General features: G+C 42.4%; 1 protein-coding gene across 6 annotated transcripts in view; it reads right to left on the minus strand.

Moving 5' to 3' along the window:
- Nucleotides 1-25,469, minus strand: part of ADAMTS6 (ADAM metallopeptidase with thrombospondin type 1 motif 6) — a 410,266-nt gene that overhangs the window by 29,265 nt on the left and 355,532 nt on the right. For all 6 annotated transcript variants that reach the window (XM_068249826.1, XM_068249813.1, XM_068249820.1 and 3 more), the window contains 2 exons: nucleotides 18,040-18,169; nucleotides 9,982-10,186 (listed from right to left, as the gene is read on the minus strand). In XM_068249826.1, the coding sequence (XP_068105927.1) occupies nucleotides 9,982-10,186; nucleotides 18,040-18,169 (335 nt within the window). The remainder of the gene's footprint in view (nucleotides 1-9,981; nucleotides 10,187-18,039; nucleotides 18,170-25,469) is intronic.

The raw sequence follows: 25,469 nt of genomic DNA on the forward strand, positions 1-25,469 counted from the left end.
GATGTTTGTCATGTGATCTTTGATGTCACTTGTGCAAGATACGCTTGGGATAGCAGTGCCAGGCAGGGCTAGAAGAGTTTGTCAACATACTCTGCAGCACAGTTTTGTGTCAGTACTTTCCCAATAACCAAAAGATAGGGTGTAAAATGAGAGGGAAGGTGACCGGTGGAAAGAGGGTGAGCTGACGGGCCATCCTTACACCTGGGTCCCATAGTATGGCTGCTTTTCCTTTTTCCTATGGATGCTATGTTCATGGGTTTTAAAAGAGCAGTGTTCTGAAAAACGAGCATGCCTATTCTTATAGACTGCCTAAGTGTTTAATCTGTCAGGTGAGGAATTTGAACTGCAACCAGGGATCGTCCAATGTACATCATGTGACCTGCCCCTGTGGAATCTATCAAAGTAGCGCTGTAGCAGTTCTTCAGTTGTGCCATTGTACAGAAAACCGTTCTACATTACATGGGAATGTCTATTCTAACACTTATTTTATGAAGAATAGTCCAGTTCATGAAATCATTATGTCTAAAAGGAAACCATTTTAGGACCTTGTTAAGCCACCCTCCTTGCCTCATTTTGAAATAACAGATGAGGCATCATTTCTTGGCCGGTTGCATTAGTCATTCTAGAAAATGGATCACAGCGTTTCATGCTTGTTAAAATTAAAAGCTGAGATGTGTTTTATGAGGGAGATTATTGTGAGCGACATGACCAGTAATGGAAGACAGACTGATGAGACTAATATCCCTTGGCTCCACTGTGTGTGTTGGGGGGATGGAAGTTGTGATAGCTTATCCTAATCCCACAGGAAAACCAACACTGCACAGGAACAGCCAGCTGATTAAAGAAACCTGCTTCATAACTTGTAATGCAATGGCCGGATACCTAATGGAACTACCGGTATTTCACGTACAATTACTGTCGCCCACTTGGATTTGTACCTGATCCCTTGGATGACATTTCGGGACCAGATTATCTATACATGTGGGGGAGGAGGGACACCAGCACAAGAAGAAACATCACAGAGCCAGAAGGAGAACAATAGGCTTGGTCAGCACTTGGCCAAGATGATCCACCAGTCGGGATCTTCTCAGCGGAGCACAGTAGAGCTTTGTTACACACGCTAGATTCTCAACTGAGATAACCCCAAACAGCCACCTTGTCTGAAAACCATCTAGCATATGTACATGGCTTCACTGTATTCTCCAGGTGCAACATGATGGTGCAAATCAACTCATGTTAGACTTGCTGCAAAATATCCACCACAATTCCTCCTTACTAAATGCATTGGTTCCATCCCTCATCTGACTCAACACAAATGCTCCATTGAAGTCAATAGAACATGCAACACTAAGGTGGTAATGCATGGAGCTGAATCAGCCTTTCAGTCCATGCATTAATTGCTGTAAGAGTGCTGGCTACTTTCCCAGATTGCCGGCCACAATATTATATTGCAAGCCTGCCATAGAAATCTCAGGGCAATGTATTGCCATTCTCCTGCTTTCTGCCTTGCTGTAATAGGCGTATTTTTTAGGAGGTGCTCAGGGTATAAGGAAATCCCTTAACCACTTTGGGACTGGATCTCTGTGGCCCCTTAAGAACCATAGCCATCCTCCATAGCCATCCTTTCCCTTTTTAAACCGTGATTACGGTGAGTGGCTCACAGTAAGCATGAGGTCAGTAGCCAAGATACGGAGCTCTGTTGTCAGCGTGACAGAGTGAGTGAGCTGCAGCGACAAGAGAGTGGTGAAGACGGAGTGCAAAAGTTGATATCTACGCCCTGGTCTGAAAGAGAGTGAACCGAGCATCATTTTTAACTGCCAGGTCAGCTTGATAGCAAATTTAAAATGCATGCTAAAAATATGGTTCATTATAAAAAAACAAAAACTAATTTTACCTCATCTTTTAAATATGGCAGCCACTATATCCCTCTTAGCTCAGGTATACTTTAACAAGCAACCCTCTGTATAAATCTGAATAAAAACTGTTCCTCTTAATTTTATAAGAACTGTTAGTATGAATGGACCCTAGACCTGATCTCTGCACTGCATTAGCAGTCCTGTGCCCTCTCTTTTTTCAATTCTGCAACTCAACAACCAAACAAGCACAAAGCCCCTCCCACAGTCAGCTGACTGGAAAGCGCAGGGCAACAGAACTAAGCACACCCTACTGCTCTCCTGCCTCCTGTAAGGCTGCTCCCACTGTCTAACTGACAGCACTGTGCAATAAGGTAGAGCCTGATTGGCTAACTGTGTAGCTCCTCCTAGCTGTAGGGATTACAAGGACCTATTTTTAATGCAAAATCTGATAATCTGAATCAGTAGCTGATACCGCCTATACCATGAGAAATCTTTACCTTTTCTCAAATTGATTACCAAGTGGTCTGTATGGCCCAACTGCCAAGCAACCAGCATTTCTTTCTGTGCATATGTTTATCTATAAAAAACACCTTTTAGCCTCTTGCAATATTAGTGGGTGTGGTTATAAATAATGGCTGTTGGCGCCATCTTTCTTCTTGTCTGCCAGTAGTAAAGATGATGACCTACTGGCTCATCGTGGATCAAACAACATGAATAAATTACATGGTGACCATCAATCCTTTCTTGATCTCTCTTCTATTTTTATAACGTCTCACTTTGCAATGTATGGATTTATTTTTGTCCCCTTTTCGCTTAACTACTTTGGCCTCCTGGACGTACTAGCTACACCCAGGAGGCCATGTGCGCGTCCGATCGTGCACGCGCACTCCCGGCCCGCGGTTCGATAGCCTGGCAATCTCTCGGAAGCTTCGCTTTTTCTGGCTGTTGCCTCCCCCATGCGTCTCTCTAAGCGTATGTTAGGCTTAGAGTGAGGTCATGTAAACAAACTCATGGCCGCCATCTTGTGGCCAAAAAGTAAAACTACAACTAAAAGAAAAAAAATTTAAATTCAACAAACATTTATATTATAAAAACTACTGTTTCCATCCCACCCTCCCAAAAATACCCAAATAAAATGTTTAAAAAAACAAACAAACATTACAATAAAAAAACAACATTTAAATATTTACCTAAGGGTCTAAACTTTTTAAATATCAATGTAAAGATGAAATATTTCTATTTTAAACTTGTAAATAGTGATAGATGCAAAACGTAAAAAATGCACCTTTATTTCCAAATAAAATATTGTCGCCATACATTGTGATAGGGACATAATTTTAACGGTGTAATAACCGTGACATTTGGGCAAATACAATACGGGTGTTTTAATTATGGAGACATGTATTTTAAAATTATAATAGCTGAAAACTGAGAAATAATGAATTTTTTCCGTGTTTTTCTTATTCTTCCTGTTAAAATGCATTTACAGTAAAGTGGCTCTTAGCAAAATGTACCACCCAAAGAAAGCCTAATTGGTGGCGGAAAAAACAAGATATAGATCAGTTCATTGTGATAAGTAGTGATAAAGTTATAGGCTAATGAATGGGAGGTGAACATTGCTCGGATGCATAAAGTGAAAATGACTGAAGGCTGAAGTGGTGAAGCTCCTCTTTGCCAAGAGCTTTCATTGATTGAAGTGTTTTATTTTACATTTGTCTGCACTTTAATTGCATGTGTCCTAGAAATGTGGAAGCCTCAAGACACGATTCCAGAAAAGGATAATGATAACTATACAAAAAAAAAAGTAAAAGCTGTGCATATGACATTCCCCCAAAATGTGATGTTTTGAGGACAAAGAAACCTGCCCCTTTAAGCAAGTAACCCCCATGACTCCGTGTCCCAGGCATACAAATGTTCCAGACTAGGCAAAGCGTATATATTTATCTAGCCATGAAAAACAAATGTGATCCCCCCAGTTCTGGTATGCATGGATGTTTTTACTGTGCTGTGCCAATATGCTGGCATTTTCAAAAACGCTTTCATGTGGCACCCACTTACCACATTTTTTAGATAACAATGTTTTATTTAAATTCTTTTTTTTACAGTTCAATCACTCTGCCTAGTGTTTTGCTAACCCAAGCACAGCGAGAAGACAAAAAAAAAGAAAAAAAAAAAAGAAAGCTTAAACTGAGATTTCTTTTATGTGCGCACAGGATGGTGTTGTATTATTACTAGAGCATATACTGTAATGTAATGAATGACTTATTATGAAATGACAGCTATGTTACACAGCACACATATTGAGAAGAAACACTTCAATAATCTGCTCTTTCTCACAGACGTGGATTGCAGCTGTACTTACAGTTATCTTCACTGAACGCCGCTGTCAAATTGTTACATTAAGAGCAATCTTTGATTTCTAAGAATTATAAACCAATCATGGCTTCTAAGAAACACAGCTAGTTCTCGCCTACTGTTTTCTGAATCCCAAACGAAAGCTCCACTGAGGACCCCAACACTGAAGAGTTTGACCACGTTTGAGAATGACTTTCCGTGGCTTGGCGTGAGCCTGAGGCGGGTCTGCAAACGATGAAACATGGGCCTGTTTGGAAGATGTGTTTGCTGCATGCCTGTAGCCTGAGCTCAGCCATTTTTTCTTGGCTGAAGTGGCAATGTTCTAAGAAAGCTGGAAGGATGAACGGGTTATCAGTTTAACCACTTAACGACCACGGGCTTTAACCCCCCTAAAGACCAGGCTGTGTTTGACCAATTAAGCCACTGCAGCTTTAAGGGTTTGCTGCAGGGCCGAACAACTCAGCACACAAGTGATGCCCCCCCCCTTCCTTTTCTGCCCACCAACAGAGCCTTCTGTTGGTGGGCTAAGATCGCTGCCAGGATTTTTATTTGTTTTTATATTTGTTTTTATATAAATATTTATTTCTTTTTCCACATTTTTTGCTACCTCCCTCTGCCAGCCAATCAGCAGGATCGGCTGTCATAGGCTTCAGTCAATGACAGCAGATCACTTATCTGCCGTTCAGGGGGACAGCCGTGCCACACAGCTGTCCCCAATACAGCGCTGTCATAGATCACAGCGCTGTAGATAGTAAATAGATGGCGGTTTCACTGTCTAACAGTCTCCTAGCGGACATCGCCGCTGGGAGACTAATGGGGGAGCGGAGCTCTGTCATTCAAGCGGAGATGTGCGCGCAATCTCCTGCTAAACACGCCCCCATGACTGCACGCCAATCGGAGTTAGGTGGTCCTGGGGCTGCCGCCGCGTCCACGCCGATTGGCGTGGAGCAGTGGTTTAAAGGTTAAAGAGTGGAGAAGAGTCCACTTTGGTCAAGAGTTTTAGAATTTATGTTTTGATGATTAATTGCATTAGTAAAAATAAAAAAAACATTTCTCCCAGACCGAATCAAGAAAAAAGGGTGCAGGAGCCCTTACGGAGAAAACAGCTCCGCCATATTATAAAAAGCCGCAATGGAAATTTGAGACTACGGAGCTTAAATTTACCTTCTTTGGCGCAAATCACAGTTTTTATAATGGCTGCGCGCCTGCTATGCAATGATGCAATTTGTATTTCCCAAAGCCCCCAGCGCCTGCAATTCTATCGGGCACCGACATGGTTATGACGCCCTTCAGTGATGCATATGATAAGAGGCGCCACTAGAGGGCGGCATAACAATGAGCCTGCGACGGGACAGCAGACTGAGCAGAGGGATAAATGCGCGGACCGATAAGTGAAACACCGACATCCCTGATCTGCATATTCTGACGGGGGCCACAGGGGAGACAGAGAGGCCACGGTAAAGCAATGGCTGCAGTACAAATGTGCATGTAGTGGCATGCAGGGAGATGGGGTGCTGAAAACACTTGTGCACATTTTAAAACACTATGCACATGGCAATGGCAGCAGGGAGCGGAGCTTACGTGGCCGTACAGACTTGCCATCTGACAGCGTGAGCCAGTATATTACAGCTTACAACGAGATGGCATATGATCCCGCAGGAAAGGAGGGGAAAGTATAGAAAGATTCTGCATGACAAGTTTGTGGTCTGGCTAATGGATGTACTGTAGTCTCAGTGCATATGAAGTTAAAAGTTGAGGCTAAAGTCTTTGGCCTCAATTCACTAAGATTATCTCCTGTCTTTAATAACTCTTCTAGAGTTGTTACCATGGTGATAAGGCATGTAGTATTCAGGAAACATTTTACCTCAGGCAAACCTAAAGTTAACTCTTCTGTCTTTAAGTTAACTCTTCAATCCTTAAAATAACTCCAGAGTTAAAGACAGGCTGTTAATTAACTGCATGTGAAAATAACTACAGAGGAGATAAATTAACTACAGAGGAGGTAAATTAACTACAGAGGAGGTAACTTAAGGAACTCTCTTGCCTTATTTTCTCCAGCATGATCTTAGTGAATTGAGACCATAGTCTTGCCTCATCTAGTGTTTTGTAAAATCTATTTTAAAGCTGAGTCTGCCGAGTCTGATCTGCTGAGATCATTTAAAGTGGACCTGAACTCTTGTACAGGACAGCAGGAAAACAGAGATGTACCCTGTATGTAGAGAGTTTAGCCGGTCTAATTCCCCCTCATCTGTATCTAATTACAAGTTGTAATTTGATCTCTCTACCCTGTGTCACTTCACTGCCACAGCAGAGCAGCTCATTTCTAAGCACAGGAGGTTAACAATAGGTTTGCTTCCATGAATGGAGGAAGTAGACAAACTGCAGATGTATTGCAGGATTTGTTATTATGCTGTTGCATAGCTTTTAGAGCAGAGAGCAAGTCCTGAGTTCAGGTCTGCTCATACTGCTCCACTCTGGCAGTTTTCACTGCATATGCCCCTCGTACCCTCTCCAAGTCAACTGACTTCTCCAAGCAATGCATTGTTCTACACCATAAGGCCACTGCATTTTCCACCCTCGGCTTATAGGCGAGTCAATCATTTTCCTAATTATTTTTTTTAGGGAAAAGTGGAGGGGGGCAGCTAATACTCGGGTCGGCTTATACATGAGTATAACGGTATGTTTTTTCTTTTATATTCTGTAACTTTGTTTTCATTTTACAAGTCTTTCATTTTGGTACAGAATATGCAAAAATTGTATTGCTTCTGATTCAGTTTGTGACTAAGAAAAACACACAATACATGGGCCTCAATCCTAAAATTCTCTAAACTCTATTCTACTACTTATCAGGGTTTAAATGTTACCACATGTCTCTTGCAGTTTTGTTAAATCTTTCCCAAGCTTGATCATAATTATGAAAATGTCTTTCTTTTTATGTTGGATTGAGCTTGTCCCTACCTATTTTTTATGAAACATGGGTCCAAACTTAAAGAGGAGCTGTTAGGTATAAGGTCTAAGAGAAAATAAAACACAGATCAGTAGCTAAAGATTGGCTGTGCTTACATTACATATGCATTTCACTGTCCACGTTTGGATTTCCCGGATATTTTATATAGTATTTGCAGAGATTGATGCTCCTGACAGCTCATGGCAGGTTCCATGTTTGTCTGTCTTGTATGAAGCCAATTGTGATGTCATATCCTCCCTTACCCTGCTTCCTGATGATTCGACTCACAAAAAAGATCAGGATCAAAGATCCTAATGGTTCATGATCCGGACAACACTACTGTGCAGTGAATATTAATTAGCCATGTGGCTAGGAACAATAGCAGACTCGTGCAGTATACTCTAACGGAACATATGCCCTGTGAACAACACATTGATTTTTCAGTGTTGTGAGCTGGGCTGCTGTTACAAGCTGCTGTAACATGAGCCTGTAACTTCTCACTGTGAAAGCAGCCTTAGGGCGGGATAGGAAAATGAAGGGGAGGACCAAGGGAGTGCAGTGGGGAGCAGAAGCAGCCCCAGAATGCTTTGCAGTATCTGTTATGCGGCCTGCCAGCCTCCTTAGGAGCTTGGGAATATAGAGGCTTGCTTTTCAGCAAACATCAAAGTAAGAGAGATTTTTAACTTCAGTATTGCCTTTTTGGCTTCCTTCTAAACTGTTTAACACGAGAATAGAGGTTTAAATTAGCTTTTGCAGCCTGACAGTTACTCTTTAACACACACCAAAATATAATTAATGTCATGGTACCTTCATTTTACTCAAATGTCTACAGGGCGGTTTTAGATTTTGATTTATCATTGTTTAAAAAAAAATGAGGTCCCAGTTATATTTCATCTCTAATTGCAAGCTATCAGCAGGTTAAAAAAAATACGGAAAAGGGTTGAATTTTAATTCTGCTTGTGGATAACCCTTCAGGAAATAATTGCTGAAAGGAGGATGGAAAAACATGTAAGGTTTCACGTAGGATGTGTAAAAGCGAATGGTAACTTGTTTCACTTGTGTCACTAAGTTTTCCTTGCCTGGGGTGCCCATAGATGTCATTTTGAGGAATGTGTATCTGTAAATTAAGTCTACTTCAGAGACTGTAAAGATTATACAACTTGGGTTACTTACTTTACTGCAGGGGAACACCCTGTAAAAAGTTAGATGTGATCGCATAAGAATAGAAGATGGTGTTAGATGATACAAATGAACTCTTGACTAATGCTTCAGGTCAAAGTCCTCTATTTTAATAAAGATATTAACATTTGCATTAATGCTATAAATACAATGATGAAGGCCTGCACAAGAGAAATAATGAATAGCCTATATCAGTCAGCAGAACCCTATCTTCTGCAGCTGCCCTGGAAAACTATAGATTACATTTGCCGAAAGAGATTATGGAAAACATTAATCATACTATTCAGCTGGAAGATCATACAGGAATCTGGATCTGACATGCTCAGTTATATGTTGGGTATTGGAGTCAGGTTCTTGGAAAATACTAGGGGGTATTTATAAAGAAGTCAGTCTGATAACAGATTACCACTTTCTTGTTATACCTTTTTAAAAATATGATCAATACTTTTATGCCACATAATAGTTTTATGCCAATACAATTATGCCATATTTACCAATAATCGCCAGTTACGCAATTAAAGAGTAAAAGACGAATGATACAGGAGTGGGGTGGGCCGAGGGGTTAAGTACTTACCTGATAAGGTGAAATTCTTTCAGGCAGGGTGATCGCTCCGACCCCTCCAAACTGCGGCCATGGTGGGGGGTTTTTCACACCTCTGCCAGGGCTTTGGGCATCTGCATTGCTGTAGCCCACCCAAAGCTCAGCAGCTCCGTGTTATTGATGGCTGCCGAGCTGGAGGCGGACTGCAGCAATGCAGCTGAAGGTTTCTAAAGAGATTCTGCAGATAATGAAAACATGGCGTTACTCCGTTCACAAGTGGGGGGGGAGGGGTGTGTGTTTGTGTGTGTGGAGGCAGTCACCTAAGTTCCGATTACGTTGGATCAGGTAAGTATTAACCTTGCAGCACAGATTCTTTTTATACCAGAGGTACTCTTTAGTCTAAACTGATGATCCCTAGCTCCATCCACTATAACGGAGCAAAGAATCACCAGAAGCAACAATACTTTTACATAGAAAAAGAATCAGCAAGCAGCCCATTTACTGCTGTTTAAAGTGGCCATCTGTTTATAAATGATAAACAAAAAAACACGTTTCTCCATGGCTGTTTATGATTAAAGCACCAAGACGTTTACTTATTTCTTTGATGTTTTTGATGTTGTAAATGCTTTTGCAATAACCAAATTGTTTCATCACTAGAGCCTGTATCTATGGTAATTTACACCAGTTTTTGAGCAGTACATTTACCTGTGGTTGAAGGGTGTTTACATTGGCTTTGAATATTCAATAATAGGCAGCCCCTAGACACGTCAGTAGTGTGTTGCAAATTACACTGGTTTCATAAATAAAATGTAATATTTTGAAGGTTATGCGCAGTGTTCACACATCACTGAACAAGCAAGCTGCTTTTTTTTTTTTTTTTTCAAAGAAAGAAATTCCATCTAGGATCCAGAAAAGTACTGCTAAAATAATTTGCTGCTGATCAAACTGGCCCTAGCGCTTACCTGTGTTTGTCTGGTTTGGTGGGAGCATAAGAATTGAAGGTTCTTTGGTAGTGAGACTGATATGACAGATACTCTCTAGAGGGCTGCAAAATAAGGCAACACTACATAAATATATGGGGGGGGGGGGGAAGAAGGTCTTACCTCTGACCAATCCAAAGCAATCCACTGAGGGGGACAAGACTGATTATTGCAAGCTTCTTTTTCGATTGGTCGGTGTGTCAAGCAGCTGATGTCATCAAGAGTTTCTTCTTCAGAAGGTCCTATCCTCCGAATACAAAGCACAGTGCGTGTGCGCATCCCCCCATCACAAGTCTTACTGCACTCAGACCAGTCACCAATGAACCACCTGCACACAGCAGAAGCAAAAGAGTAAAGTTATATACACAGGTATCAGATGAACAACTTGCAATGTAATTATTTTAAGACTGGGCATTAATGGCACATGTTCAACCTGCCCAGTGTCTCAAAGCGTGTTCTATTGTGGTATTGAAGGGGAAACAATCATGACTTTGTATTTTCTTAAAAACAATATGTGCAATATGCACAATCTGACCTCTTTACATCTTAGAATTATAAAGGTAAATCTAAGAAGGAACTCTTCAAAACAATTATAGAGATCTCAATTCAGCCTATCCTATATAACAAATTTAACTTGAGCCCTTTGTTAAACTCAGCAGTAAAACCGTATCAAGAAATGTATCTGGATGACACCTAGATTTGCAAAAAAACTTTTCTACTTCTTTCTACTTAACTGTTCTAACATTGCCAGTCAACGACGATTTAGTCTGAAGAAGGCCTTACAAGCTGAAAGCTTGCCGTTTTTCTTTTAAATTAGCCAATAAACTAGAGCAATGCTTAGCTACTAGGATAAGGAATTACACAGTGTTTCTCTCCCTCCTGCCTCTTCACCCTCCCCTGAGTCGTGAGCCTGGGGGCTGGAACGATTTGTCTGATCTGCCCACACAGGAGCAGCTTGCTAGCAAGTACAGATTACAGCATGTAAGAAAACTAGCAAAGTACATCTGTAGATAACTTTTCTCACACTGCCTAAAATGCTAGGAGGCGTGGGACTACCTGATTTCTATAAATATCACCAAGCTGCAGTCCTTAGCCGCTTGTCTGATTGGTGTGATGCCTCATCACCCAAACACTGGGTTTACATAGAACAAGCCTTACTTTCGCCAGACATTTCCACTGTTCCCTTGATAGTTGACACTGACTTAAGGAAACAAGAGGCCTCTAATCCTTTGATTTACGCCACCACTGAAGAAGAAGTCTCACCGTACTTCTTATGAGACAAAATAAGGCCTCCTCCTTGATAGGTCCAATGACACCGATCAATCACAACCTTGTCTTTCCCTCCTGGCTGTTGCTCATCATTCCCAAATAGATGGTTCCCCGATTTGATTCCCAGATTCAAGGACTTTATGTCTGGTAATTTACTAAAACTCTACAATGCACTTAAACAGCTAGCTCAATTCCAGAAGTTTCCCTTCTGGGCCTATCCTCAATTACAGAGCTTTTTAAACGACTCCTCCCGTAAAATGCAACTCACAAAACCGTTATTGACTTTTGAACAATTCTTATCCAGTAAAGGTCCCCACATACACACGATATATTGGCTCTATGAGTGGCTTGTAACAGAAAGCTCACCAAAAACATTGCCCTACCAATCTAAAATGGGAGCAAACATTAGGCAGGTCTTTCACTGACGAGCAGTGGCAGGCTATTTGGGCTTTAAATCACAAAGTGACCCCTAATGTCACTACACAGGAACAGGGTTTCAAAATTCTCACTTACTAGTAAAAAACACCTTCCCTCCTTAGCAAATTTATACCAGGGCTAGCTGATAACTGCTGGAGATGTGGCGCAGGGAGGACCGACTTGCTCCATATTTTTGGGAATTGCCCAAAACTGCAGAACTTCTGGCAACAAATTCACAAATTGATCGAGGATATATCCGCTAAAAAAGTCCCCATGACCCCGGAATTTTTCCTTCTTCATTCCGGACCTTTTTCAGTAAGAAACTACAAACAATCCATCTTTTGCCATACATGGTAAATGCGACAAGGGCCACATTCTTTGCTTATGGAAACAACAACAACCCCCCCCCTCGCTCAGTGGCTCTCTAGACTTGACAAAATGGCACAACTTGAAAAGTCCATTCTTCTCTCACAGGATAAAACGGAACAATTTACATATAACTGGGATGGATGGGAAATGTTCAAATACTCAGATGAATACAAAAAAATTGATCACTACCATACACTTCTTCTCTTCTTACCCTTACCTTGTCTCTCCATCGTCCCACTTTTTCTTACCTTTATAGGAGGCCTTGCAATGCGCCTTATTTTATTACCTAACATTGAATTAGCTCAATGCTTTTTCTTCTCGGTTTTCCTTTTGCTGAAGTTATTTTATTAATCTAATGACTTGATACTCCACATTGATATGTTGCTATCTTTATTGTATTTAATCTTATATCCTGTATTAAGTTGTAAGATGCCTTATCTTCAGGTCTCGTAACTTCCTTGACATTTATGCTATGTAACAACTCTGTTTATATGTCATATGCAGCTGTAATACGTTTTTTTTTCTCTTTTACAAATAAAAGCTTGAAATGTAAAAAAACAAAACAAAACAAAACAAACTTTTCTTTAATAATTGCACCATTATTTGGTCAATCTGCTCTCCTCAAAAGCCTCAGAGTTCTGTTTCTGTTTACACTTGGTTCCAATCATTGCTGAATTAGTCAACCTTAATTTAATCACCTGAGTGGCCATACAAACATTGTTTTTGTGCCCCCAAAAATTTGAAGCTTGAACCGCCACTGCATGAAAGATTTCTCATGGGAAAGGGGGTATCAGCTACTGACTGGGATGAAGTTCAATCTTTGGTTACAGTTCCTCTATAAGGTGCCCAATAATGATACAATCCCATGGACGGCTGACCATTTCTGATCATTGTTATCAATCAGAAACGATCAGTCGTGCCCAATAATGGTTGTAACCCTGCTAACCAATTCAATCAGGTTAATGGAATCAGACTATTTTACGGACAGATCCCATCAATCTGGATTGATTAGTGGGTTTCGTTTATTAGTGGGCATGACCAATCGATCGCTCATAATAATGGGAATTGATCATCCGTGGGATTGTACCATTAATTGGCACCATTAGCCTAGCCCTGCTTTGTGAGCCTGTACCTGAGAACAGCCGATACAGCATCACTGCAGTAAGGGGTTAATAATATTATTCCACAAGACTCTGTCTTATTTATACTGTAACACAAGCAACTCTCTCAGCTTACAAACACATCTCTAGAAACAGGAGTATGAACCTCAGGGCGTGCGTTTTCCTAGAAATCTAACGTCTCTCCAATGCTCTCTATATATAACTCCTGCTGATAAAATATCACTGTCATGTTTATGTATCTGCAAAACAAATGATAAACCTGACTGATTGCTTCTTGTGAGTGCATAAGCCCTGGCATGTTTCATGATGACAACATTTGTTGTAGGAAAGCTGCCTAACCTTTTCACAGGTAGACAAGCAAACAGAGCTTTCCTTTCACTGAGAGAGGCCAGGCTGCTATAAACAAATGCACAGGTAAGCAATACCTCCCGTGTGCATAGAACTCTCAGTAACGAACATTCCACACAGATCACCTGGCAGAACTAAAGAGGTCACCTTCAGTGTTAAAATTTCAGAATGTAAGTCAGAGAGAGGAAAGATTTTACAATGAGCAAACACTGACTAAACAAAAAAAATCTATAGATTAATATTGTAAAAAATAAGCTATTTTATTCCTTATGTTACTTTCACTACAGTTTCTTTTTAAGCGATCCCATTCAAATGAGTACAGTCGTTGGCGTAAACACCACATTTTGATCTCTATTTTTCCTGTCATTTAAGGTGACTCTACTTCTAGAGTCATTTCTACAGGGGTGAAAAACGCAGATTGGCACCATAAGCATTTGCTCGAGAAGCAACGGGATTGCCTGTGTGAACTGAGCCTAAACCTTCTGCCCTTATGCAAACACAATTTGACAAGTATTGTTTTTTCTGTGTCCAGGTTGAAATTCAGCAGCCTGTTATTTTTTAGAAGTTCTATCCTGAAATTGTAATGCACATGTTGCGGTGTTAGTGTACATGCCAACCAACCTCAAGCTGCTCTGCCATATGTCGTGCCCCATCCCTCCAGCATAGCAACAGAAGCATTGCTAGCCTAGAGCCTAGCCTGTACAGCTCTCAACCATAAGCTGTCACCCTTGGGATCGAGCCCTGATCCCTGCAGGTGGCAGTAAACTGAACACAGCTTTGTATAAAAAAAAAAAAAAAAACAGGTGAAAAGGGGGTTGAGGAGCACTGGAGAGGATTCAGGAGGAGACTCCCAGGCATAAGTTTAGCTGAACTTTGCTGAGATCATGCAATAGTCACTGAGCCACAGAAAATATTTGGATTGGCTTTCCTAATCCCCCCCCCCATTTTAGTTATGCAATGGTTACTAACAGGGAACAATAGAGAGGTGCCATGCATGCTGGCTGGGAAGCCTCAGCAAAAGGGATATTGTAGCTGCCCAATTGCAATGTTGTGAGGCATTAGTTCCACTTCAAGTAGAGTTACAACAGGTGCTGCAAGTACAGCTCTAGGCCTATTCCTATGAACGTAGGAAGCGGCCTGATCCCAAGTGTTAACAAGAGATATGATATCTTTGGTTTCAGCTCTGCTGTGCCTCTTTGCAGCATCCATACTCTAATAAGAATACCCTAGCTACACGTAGCCATGCTCTGACAGCAATATAAACACATAATAATAATAATAATAATAATTTATGTAACAGCAGGGGGAGAATCTGTGTGAGAGAAATCAAAGCCTTTGTTTATTGTGCTCTTAAAGTTATGGGGTTCACATAGCAAAGCTGAAGGAGCCTGGCCTATAACAAATGCACTTGCAGACACCTTGTGGTACCTGCACGTAAGCATGGGTGTCAGTTTACAGATGCTGCGAATTCTGACAGCTTCACTTGAAACCGTGTTCCAATTCCAAGAAAAGCCAAGCAGTGGTATCAAGTACCTTCACAGCAGCAAAGGAAATGATACATGTGTAGCATTCTGGTATGGTTTAATGGGAGTGTTATCATAACCATCTGTTGACTTCCATACATAAAGCAGATTTTTTTCTTCTTTATGGATTACTGAAGTAAGATAACCACTTAAGGAATGAGCTATGTCTTAAGTTGTGTATAGTGATAAGAGGTACACGGCACCACGCAGAGCCACGGAGGCCTAGTCAATACTCGCCTTAAGAGATTATACAATTGTTTGGGAACGTAATTCCTGGGGGAGAGATTTCAGGCTGCGCAAGCCTTAGCTGGAGAGCCCTTACCCCACCAAAAGGTTCAGGAGAGGCTGCTTCCAAAAACTCATTCCAAATGTTTGTTGAGCCACTTCATCCTTCACATATGCAAAAAGCAGAAATACTGTTTAGCTGGATAGATTTATCATGTTCACGGACTGTCAAAATCCTCAGCTGTACAAATGGTAAACAGCCTTCAGCTTCAGACAGAAGCACTCCAGCAGAGACCACAATAAATCCTTAAATTAACAACAAAACTTTCTCCGAGACTTAAGTCAATTCCTTTTTACTACAAAACACATTTTCCTCTTGGACCCCAAGGATGTTTATGTGTGCTGGGCTCGCTTTCTCCCCCTGCAAGCCGTCTGCTCCGGCATGAATAGCCTGAGAAATATGCCGAAGGACTTCATCATACATGGAAAGGAACAGAATGTTGTACCTTGCTTGTCCCCTGATTAAAACAGAAAGGCTGTTGTTAAAGGGAAACTGGGAGCCTCTTCTGGTTGGGAAACCAGAGCTTCAGGGGCTCCTTACGGCCAGGGCAATGGAAATCTAGCCAAAGTCATGAATGTAGGCAAAGCTCTACAGCCAAAATGGGATACAGAACAACCCTGGATTGGTCACCAAGAACTGATGCTAAACCCAGCCAATAACGAATGAGAGGGACAGGGAATTAGGTCGTTTGGCACAGTTGGTTTGGGGGCTGGCGTTTGTCTATACACCACCTGTTTTGGTGAAGGGGCAGTGAATCAGGTGATGATGACAAAATTGTTTCAGCTGTGATGGAAGGTTCTCAAGAAGGTTTAATCAAAATTAGATTTTTTTGGGTGTCTGCTTTGCAACTAGAGGGATCCAGAAGACAAACACGTGTTGGTTATAGTTTGGGTCTGTTACGTCTCAAGTGTTGGTTATAGAGGTGCGGTCAGTCATACTATTTCAGAAAATCACCGCCATGTGGGCCTGCGCAGTCCGCTCCGGCCCACGTGGCGGTGATTGACAGCGCCGCTCGCGCAGGCACAGTACAGGGCGACCTCCATGTCATCGCCGGGGACCGGGACGGAGCTGCGGCGAACAGCTGCGAGGAAAGCTGCGGCGAGGGACATGCTGGGAGCTTGGGGCTGGAGGAAGCCCCGGTAAGTAGCACTTATTTAATTATCCCTGATGACTCCTTTAAGACACTCTCACCCAGGTCTGCAGTAGAAACTGCATTGAGAAATATTGGCCAATCAGAGAGAGGAACAGAGGTGTGGGAGGGGAAAACAGGAGGGAAGGAGGCTTCAGCCAATCATGCTGCGTTAGTTAAGTCTGAGGGGAAAGTAAAAAAGAAAAAAGAAAACCCAGCATTCCCTTCAACTTATTTTGCGTGGCAGATGTACCAAATAAGAGCCAGGGAAACTGGGGAATGCTGTTTTATAGAGAAGGAACATAAGAGTGATGTTTAACATTTTAATTGCCTGGTTACCATATTTATAAATTGTTTACTCGATAAAAAATAAAGAATTGATTTTTTATTTTTATGCCTGACAGTTACGTTATGTCTGCAACTAAAAGGGGAGGGGCTGACTGTCCACTGCTTGTGCCGTGCACTAGCAAGCACCCAGCCAGTGGATGGGAGCAGCTGAAAGGCGGTGAATTCACTGCCTTCAGCTGCTTGTGGAAAAGAGGCCTTAGGAAGATTCTAAGATAGAGAAGGTGGAGGTTAGTTGTATTAACTAGGAATAGGAAAATATAGCCCTGGTTCAGGCTACTATGTTTAAGTGCTTATTATTATTTATTACTAAAGCTTCTTCAATTAGCTAGATTTCTAGCAATATACTGACGTGATCCTGTAGGCGTGTCTGTGGGGATCGGTTAGGTATCAGAGGGGGGGTGGTTAGGGTTAGGCATTAGCAGGGGGTGGTTAGGGTTAGGCATTAGCAGGGGGTGGTTAGGGTTAGGCATTAGCAGGGGGTGGTTAGGGTTAGGCATTAGCAGTGGGGTGGTTAGGGTTAGGCATTAGCAGTGGGGTGGTTAGGGTTAGGCATTAGCAGTGGGGTGGTTAGGGTTAGGCATTAGCAGTGGGGTGGTTAGGGTTAGGCATCGCTAGAGGGAGGGTTGTTTGTGAGAATAGGGTTAGGTTAAGCTATCGTAAAATATCGCTATGAGAATTTGTACTGCAAAATGGTAGAATATCAGTAAATGTACAGATATTCTACTCGCAGCTCTTTCGGGGGCCAAAATTTATGCCATCCCTTTTTGCAAGTACACGCCATTGAGATCCTAAACTGAAATCCCTTGTTTTGTAAGTGAGAAAGTGACAAGTGTAGTAATAGTGATGGCTGTAATGTACTGAGTAACACAAACATTGGACACAATAATTAGTAAATCTCTAAAGAGCTGTGTAAAATGTAAACACAACATAAAGGCATAATAAAAATAAACGAAAATGGAACACAAGTTCAAGCAAACTATTAAACCTTCACATTGTATAGAAAGAACCCCTCAGACCTATCAAAAAGCTGACAATTTAAAGTGCTTATTTTTAAATGACCTAAACCAAGATTTTAGCATATTTGAATGCCATGAAACACGACCCTCTTTGATTGATCTTGTGGGCTAAGGCAGCTCCCAAAGACCACCCTGAATTATGCAGACAACTTGGAGTTCTTCCAGGCGTGCCTGATGGACAATGTCTAAAGGGAAGCCTAGAACATACCACAGTGTTTTTATCACTGAGAAGCAGGAAAAGCCTGAAAATGGCCATCACCGGGAAGACAAATGAATTTTCACAGAATTGCTCTCCAACCTGGAGTTTTCAACACTGCTTTCTCAAATTACAGAAGACAGTCAAAGTGCGACTTACTCAGGTGGACAAAGCTCTGTATTGCAGGCCCGCTGGTTTTCCGGTGGTTTGCTATCCAAGTCACAGTAATTATTCTGCACAACTGAGTTGTCATCCAGCCTTTTACATACCACTTCTTGTCTTTGTATACCTGGAAAACAATAAGCTCAGTGAACTTACATCATATAAATCTCCACAGGAAGTAGCTGGTCACTCCTAAATACTGTGCACCACCATATTTGCTGATTGTCAAAAGCTGAAGAATAGATCCGGGCACTAGACCAGCTTCAAAAGCACAACACCTTTTTATTTCTTTCCCAACAACACAGAAACAGCAAAGTGTGGACAGAATGACAGCCGTTTTGCAGTTATCACCTGCTTCGTCAGATGCTACAGATAAAGTTGCCTCTGACTAAGCGGGTGACACCCACCCAGATCAATTCTTCAAAGTACACTGGATTCCCCAGCTACTTGAAAGTATCTAGTGCTGACCACCATTCTGTTTGGCAATATTTGTCTGTTGGTAGGACTTTTTTTGTGAAAGGATGTTTGAAAAAAAAATGACCCCCTGGACCTGAACCCACATAAGTAGTTGAAATAGATGGATTACACCCATATGCAGCTGAGCTTATGGGATCATTTTTTAGCAGTTTAATATCACTATTTGGTGGAGCACAGTGTTACCTGCAAAGCTACTAATTCTGTGTTTGCAAATGAGAGGCAAGTGAGGTTTTCTGAACACTGGAAAACTGTCATAAAAGACCAGAAAACAAGGATTATACATATTGACAGGTTACTAAACAGTGGTCGTGTGAATACAGTCATGTGAAAGCACCAGTACTGACATTGATTAAATACACCTGTGTTGTCTTGGACGTATTACACAAAGTTTTCATTGCAAGTGTGTGCACGTGAATGTGATCATATTGCTAATATTTCATTCATCTTTTTGCATGATTTGCTGTGACCCAGACAAGAGATACCAAGTTTTGCCGCCTCTTAGCATAAAATGTGTGATTAATCTAGGCCAGATTTGCTGGATCCCTTAGGGTTTCCTAAGTCCACTAATGTTCTCCAGCCTTGAGCACCTTAGTTAACCAGGTCCAGAGCCTTTCTTCTAAGAGGTGTTGAAACCTTACCTAGAAAAAGGCTTACCATCCAAAGTGAATAAGAATCAGCTACATTGAGACATCAGTCCTGGCTAACAAATTTCAAACCAATTAAATTCTATCTAGGTTCCATTTGTCTAACATTACAATGGTGTCACACTAATGGAAACATTTGCCTCAGTTTCCACTAGTTTCACTGTATTTATCGTTTTGAGATCTGCAAGCAATCAGAATTGGGTCACAAAATGCTAGTAGTGGAAAAAGGGATCAGGGAGTAGCTGGAGGCATCCAAAGAAACATGCATGTGCATATAGACAATGTATGAAAAAATGAAGGTAAGAAGATCCTACCTTCAGAAAATGGTCATCACATAAGGATAAAAAGATTTTTTTACCATTATGGGGCACGTCATTGTCAAGACAATGCACCCGGGCACCCGAGGCTAATCTTGTCTACTAAATAGACTCGATATTTAACCTGAGGAAGCAGTGTGTGCTGTGAAACCTATTGTCTTAAAGTGCACAATAAAATTAAGACTTTTTTTTTATCCTGAGATGGATATGGATTTTTCCTTTTAAAATAATACCAGTTGCTTGACTTTCCTGCTGATCCTGTGACTCTAATGATTTTAGAGATCAGCAGGACTGACAAGCAACAGGTAATGTTTAAAAGGAAACATCCATATCCCTCTCAGTTAAAGTGAACCTCCAGACTAAAAATCGACTCAGCAGCACTGAAAAGGCCTAGTGTTTCTTTAACAGTTTCACAGCATGAGAACTTTGTTTCTTTTATACAAGCCTCATTTTTAGCTGCACAGAAGAAAACTGCCCGGGCAGTTTTCCCCTTATGCTGTGCAAAGCATGATGGGATTTCTTATGTTGTTGTTCTTGTTCTGCTGTTTTGGTGCAATTTTTTTTTTTACATTTTGAATTTGACATTTGAAGCCTAGTGTGTGCAGCTGGGAGGGGTTATCAGGACACAGGACAGTTGGAACTGTGTTTCATGCTCCCGGTCACCTCCTTTCAACCAAAAAGATGGCTGCCCCCATGACAAAGATGGCAGCCTCCATGAATCACAAACATTTGCCTGTTCTTTTAACCAGCTGAGCGGTCTGGACGAGCTCAGCTCGTCCAACACCGCCAGCGGCTGCCGCTCAGGCCCTGCTGGGCCGATTTTAATGAAATAAAAAGCAGCACACGCAGCCGGCACTTTGCCAGCCGCGTGTGCTGCCTGATCGCCGCCGCTCTGCGGCGATTCGCCGCGAGCAGCGGCGAAAGAGGGTCCCCCCAGCCGCCTGAGCCCAGCGTAGCCGGAACAAAAAGTTCCGGCCAGCGCTAAGGGCTGGATCGGAGGCGGCTGACGTCACGACGTCGGCTGACGTCGATGACGTCACTCCGCTCGTCGCTATGGCGACGATATAAGCAAAACAAGGAAGGCCGCTCATTGCGGCCTTCCTTGTTTATTCTGGGCGCCGGAGGCGATCGGAAGATCGCCTCCGGAGCGCCCTCTAGTGGGCTTTCATGCAGCCAACTTTCAGTTGGCTGCATGAAATAGTTTTTTTTTTATTTAAAAAAAACCCTCCCGCAGCCACCCTGGCGATTTAATCAGAACGCCAGGGTGGTTAAAACAGGGTGGGTAAAAGATTATATTACCAATCTATTCTAACTAACATAACTGATGTAACTTAATAACAGTATGTTTGTTTAGGCTGAAGTTCCCCTTTAAGGTTCCCTTTAAGTGACAACCATTTATTGCAGGTTGGATCTTCTTACCTTCATTTGTTCATATATTGTTTTGCACACACATGCTTTTTTGGGCACCTCCAGCTACTCCCTGATCCCTTCAAGTTACCCCCTGAACAGTGGAACTCACCCTACTAAGAGTGAATCTTTTTCTTGGAGCCACGACCACCAAATCTTGTCCACAAGGCCGAGTGGGAACGGTGCTTCCTTACATGCTCGTATGAGTGGTTACCTCCCATAGCAACCCAACGTTGTGACTATATTTTTTATTGCTTACTTTACTATATGCAGATTATCCTACGATAATACACCAGAGCGGGTTCCCGTTGTCCCTGTGTTGTTCTTTTTCTGCAAGTCCGGTAGTGGGCAAGGGCCTTACCAGCTTGCACAAAAGGATGCCTTGGGTAAGTTTAGTATAGTGTATGAATGAATCTTCAGTAGGAATGGGGCCAGACATACACATTTATCTAATCATGCCACATGCTACCTCAGGTACCCTTTAAGGAACGCTTTTATGGACACACTGACATGGTTTCACAGCAGGGCCGGATTTACCATAAGGCTGGTGCCTACCTGCTTCTGATGAAGGAAAGGCGGTTCACTGCCCTACCCAAGTGCCCACTTCCCTATAGAGAGTCCTGAGCAGAGTGTATATGAGAGGTTACTCACCTGGGTCTCTGCATTCTACTGACCAGATCCCCCTTCAGTCTGGGGCACCTCTAGCTAACTAAAACTTGAGGGCACCTCTAGCTAATTAATACCGAGGATAGCCCTGGCTACCTAATACTAAGGGCACCTGTAACGAGCAAGGGAATTAAGGGAGACGTGACAGCTGGGCAAGGCCAGCACACTTGTGGTTCACCAGGTTTTTGTAGGTTCATGGAGGGCGAAGTCTAAGGTGCCAGGACGTCTGTGCCTATAGGCTCCTGTGATGTAAATCTGCTCCCGTTCACAGTCATGGTTTAGAGACCTATAGATCTAGTACTGTGGAAGCATGTAAGGTTTGAGTTAGAATATTATCCCACAAATCTTGTTTCATTCCCGATCAGCAGGAAAGCAGCATCCATTTCTCCTTTGTGATCCTTCAGCTATGGGCAAGTGTACCTTCCGCTAATTACATGCTTGTAATCAAATTAAGGACAAGAAGGGTCCTGCGTTGAATGAAATATGATCATTTACTGTGGGAAAGTGCCACCTCACACAGACACACAAAGGCTCCTCTTTCAGTTTCGGCGGTCTGAAATTGTAAAGCTCTGTCACTTCTCATTTCGCACCTCAGCTCAAGGTTCTTCTTCTGAATGGGCTTCAAACAGCAGCCTGGGCCATATTAGGGTGAGAGATCACAAGAGAGTACGCATCACCCCACCGCATAAAGCGATTCAGAGGGGCCTCTGCCTGATATTGTTATAGACTGCGAGGCTTTTACAATTTATAGCAGTCTCCTTCCCACCCATACAAAATAACATCATTATGTACATCTAATTAATTAACATCCTTAGAAGTCTATAACAATCAAGGACACTTTCACAACTAAAATGCTATTCTGCAGCTCTAAATGGCCAACAGTTAACTATTTACGGCATTCCCAATGTACACACTAGCCTATAACAATCGCGCTCTTTATACCAAGGCTTTAGATGAACTGCCTCCATTGATCTGCTAGTCATTAGTGATGATTTAAAACACAATTTAAAGCAGAACTCCAAAACATTTATTATCGTTTTGGAGACAGCATGGAAGGTTTAGAATGTCAGGCTTTAATTACTGCCTGTATCCCCTATTGGGACACAATCTAACAGCAATACAGGTATTGACCATCAGAGAGTCACTGCCCGAGCACTGTTAAAGTGTACCTTAAGTGTCCCAAAAAATTGAGTTTTACTCACCTGGGGCTTACCTCATCCCCCTGCAGCTGATCGGTGCCCACGACGAGTCACTCTGATGCTCCGGGTCCCGCTGGCGGCCACTTCCGGTTTCGCCGTCAGGACCTGTCAGGCTGGGGAACGCGGCTGATCCTACGCGTTCCCAGCCAAAATAGCACCCCTATGCGGCCATATGTCCGCATACGGGTGCCTATGCGGACATATGGCCGCATAGGGGTGCTATTTTGGCTGGGAACGCGTAGTATCAGCCGCGTTCCCCAGCCTGACGGGTCCTGACGGCGAAACCGGAAGTGGCCGCCAGCGGGACCCGGAGCATCAGAACGACTCGTCGTGGGCACCGATCAGCTGCAGGGGGCTGAGGTAAGCCCCAGGTGAGTAAAACTCAATTTTTTTGGGACACTTTAGGTACACTTTAACAGTGCAGGAGATTTGGGCACAGCCGGCGCCACAATAGGCCGTAATAGGAATTACAGCTATAGTGGTGCACAGTGAGTAACTTCGGCGTCGTCAGAAGAGCTTAAGTTACTTTTAAAACACTAATTCATCCACCAGCAATAGCAGGAAGCCGAATTACATCATTCCCCCACTATCCACGTGGACCTGGAGGGGAAATAGTAATTAACGCTGCCGGGACTTGTGCAGGAGCAGAGTAAGCCTTATATCGGCTGTATCCTGCGCCCAAGTCTCCCGGTGGCCAATTCGTAGGTACACGTCACTGCCCCCCTTCCTGGCAGTAAGGTGGTATTGTTTACAGCCTTACTGTCCCAGCCGCACAGGCTGCTTTAACTAACAAGGTGTATCTGTATCTGTCCAGGGACTTTGAATGGATTTCCTGTTGAGGAGGCCAGTGGAGCCCTCTTCAGCCCCTCTCACCTCTGCCTGCACTTACTAAGCACTTTCACTTTCAATGATGGCAAACAGTTGAGGAGGTATAACTTTTCTCTTTCAAATAGAAGGTATTTAGCAGTTGGGACAGATGGGCTTTAAAGCCCTATTTTAATGCATACACTGTAAGCAGCAACTTGGAAGTCCCAGACAACTTTATTCAAATTAGTCAAAAACGGAATTGGACGTATTCTCTTTTTCGAAAAACTAAGGGCTAGGCTAGATGAGGATATGACAAAATTCAACAAAACATGGTTCCTATCGATAGATTATCTCTTAGGTCAACAGCAAGGTTCTGGGGCCAGGGAAATCTAATCAAACCATTTTTTGGTGTGTTGCTGTTAACTGCATGTTGGTTTTTTAACTGGGAATGCTTCTCTTACTAATAGGCCAAAGATAGACAGCAAAAATAACTTCCGATTAACCCACCACTGCTTATCCTTCTCTCTATACCTCCCCTTTTACCCACTCCTTTTCTTCCTATTTTGGCCTCTCTCATGGAGGCTACCACATGCACCTCCTCTCGAGCCCCCAGAGAACTGAAAAGAAAGTACAGTCCCTTCTAAGGACCATCTCTCTGAACGGGAGGACAAAGTTGCTCCTTTGCAGCAGAGAATGTACCAGGGCATGCTGGGCCATTTCTAGGTCAATTTCTAATATAGTATACAATTTTTCCCATTCCCTTGGAGTTTACTAATGAGATTATACTGTAACGATTAATTTGAGATAATTGGCCATCTACAAAGTTTTTTTTGCATTGCACATCTATACTTAGTGCAATACATATATTAATAATACCTTGCTGACTGGAGCCTGCAGTGGTTTTGCTACCAGCAGAGTGAATTCTTTTTACCCAGCACATAGCCATCACCTGACTCCACCCACTCTCACCCTGTGCTGAAAGAGAAACTCTTTGGGGTCAATTTATAAAAGGCTTTGCGTTAAAAAAAAATTTCGTTGGGAAAACACAGCATTCGGTATTTTAGACTTTTCTGTGCCAATTCATAAAAATGTTCACAGCTGTTAGAAGTGCGGTGTTTTACCGAAGTAAACTGTCGGTAATGAGTTTTGTTGCATTCTTGTTCTCCGTGCAGAGACAGCATTAAGAGGCATCCCCAACTTCCCTTTAGATGTACAGGTTTTGTTATACTGCCTCTGCTTGCCCTGAATCTGCTCTGTATCTGTCTATTAGACTTTCTTAATTTATTTAATTGCCACAGCTTAGAAGAACTTCAAGAAACTTTACACATGTCCGGCTTTCTGATGTGAAATACACATCTTAAAAGCAGGAACATAAGAGATTAAACACACAGTCTAAGGTATTCACAGGAAGCCTTGTTTGTTACGCTCTTGCTGCTGCCTAGGGGAGATCTCACTGCTTCTCCATTAACTTTGCTCTCATCGCTCTCTTATTGCCTCTTCAAAGCAGGTGGTATTCTTCGTACCATTACCGCCTGCTCTAATCTTTATAAACTGATATTTACTAACATGTGTTGGAGGTGTTTACCGCACAAGTCGGTAATTTACTGGGAATTTTAGCTTTTCATGCAGCAACTGCTTTTATGAATTGACATTTTGCGAAGTACTCGGTAAAGTCAGCTGTTTTCAGCATTAACGCATGCAGTAATGCTTTATGAATCGACCCCTTTGTGTCGAGCACAACTACAGATTTTAATCAAGTAAATGAATAGATACTGTAAGCGTTCAAGAGTCCAGTCCTGTAGCTTTAAGAGATTAGCAACACTTCGTACTCCCCGGTTGATCTCACAAAGAGTGTATGAAAAAAGTTCATCTAGTAGTGAGTGACACACCAGTGTCCCCCCAATATGAAG

This window comes from Hyperolius riggenbachi, chromosome 1 (assembly GCF_040937935.1).
Source record: "Hyperolius riggenbachi isolate aHypRig1 chromosome 1, aHypRig1.pri, whole genome shotgun sequence".
Lineage (NCBI taxonomy): Eukaryota > Metazoa > Chordata > Amphibia > Anura > Hyperoliidae > Hyperolius > Hyperolius riggenbachi.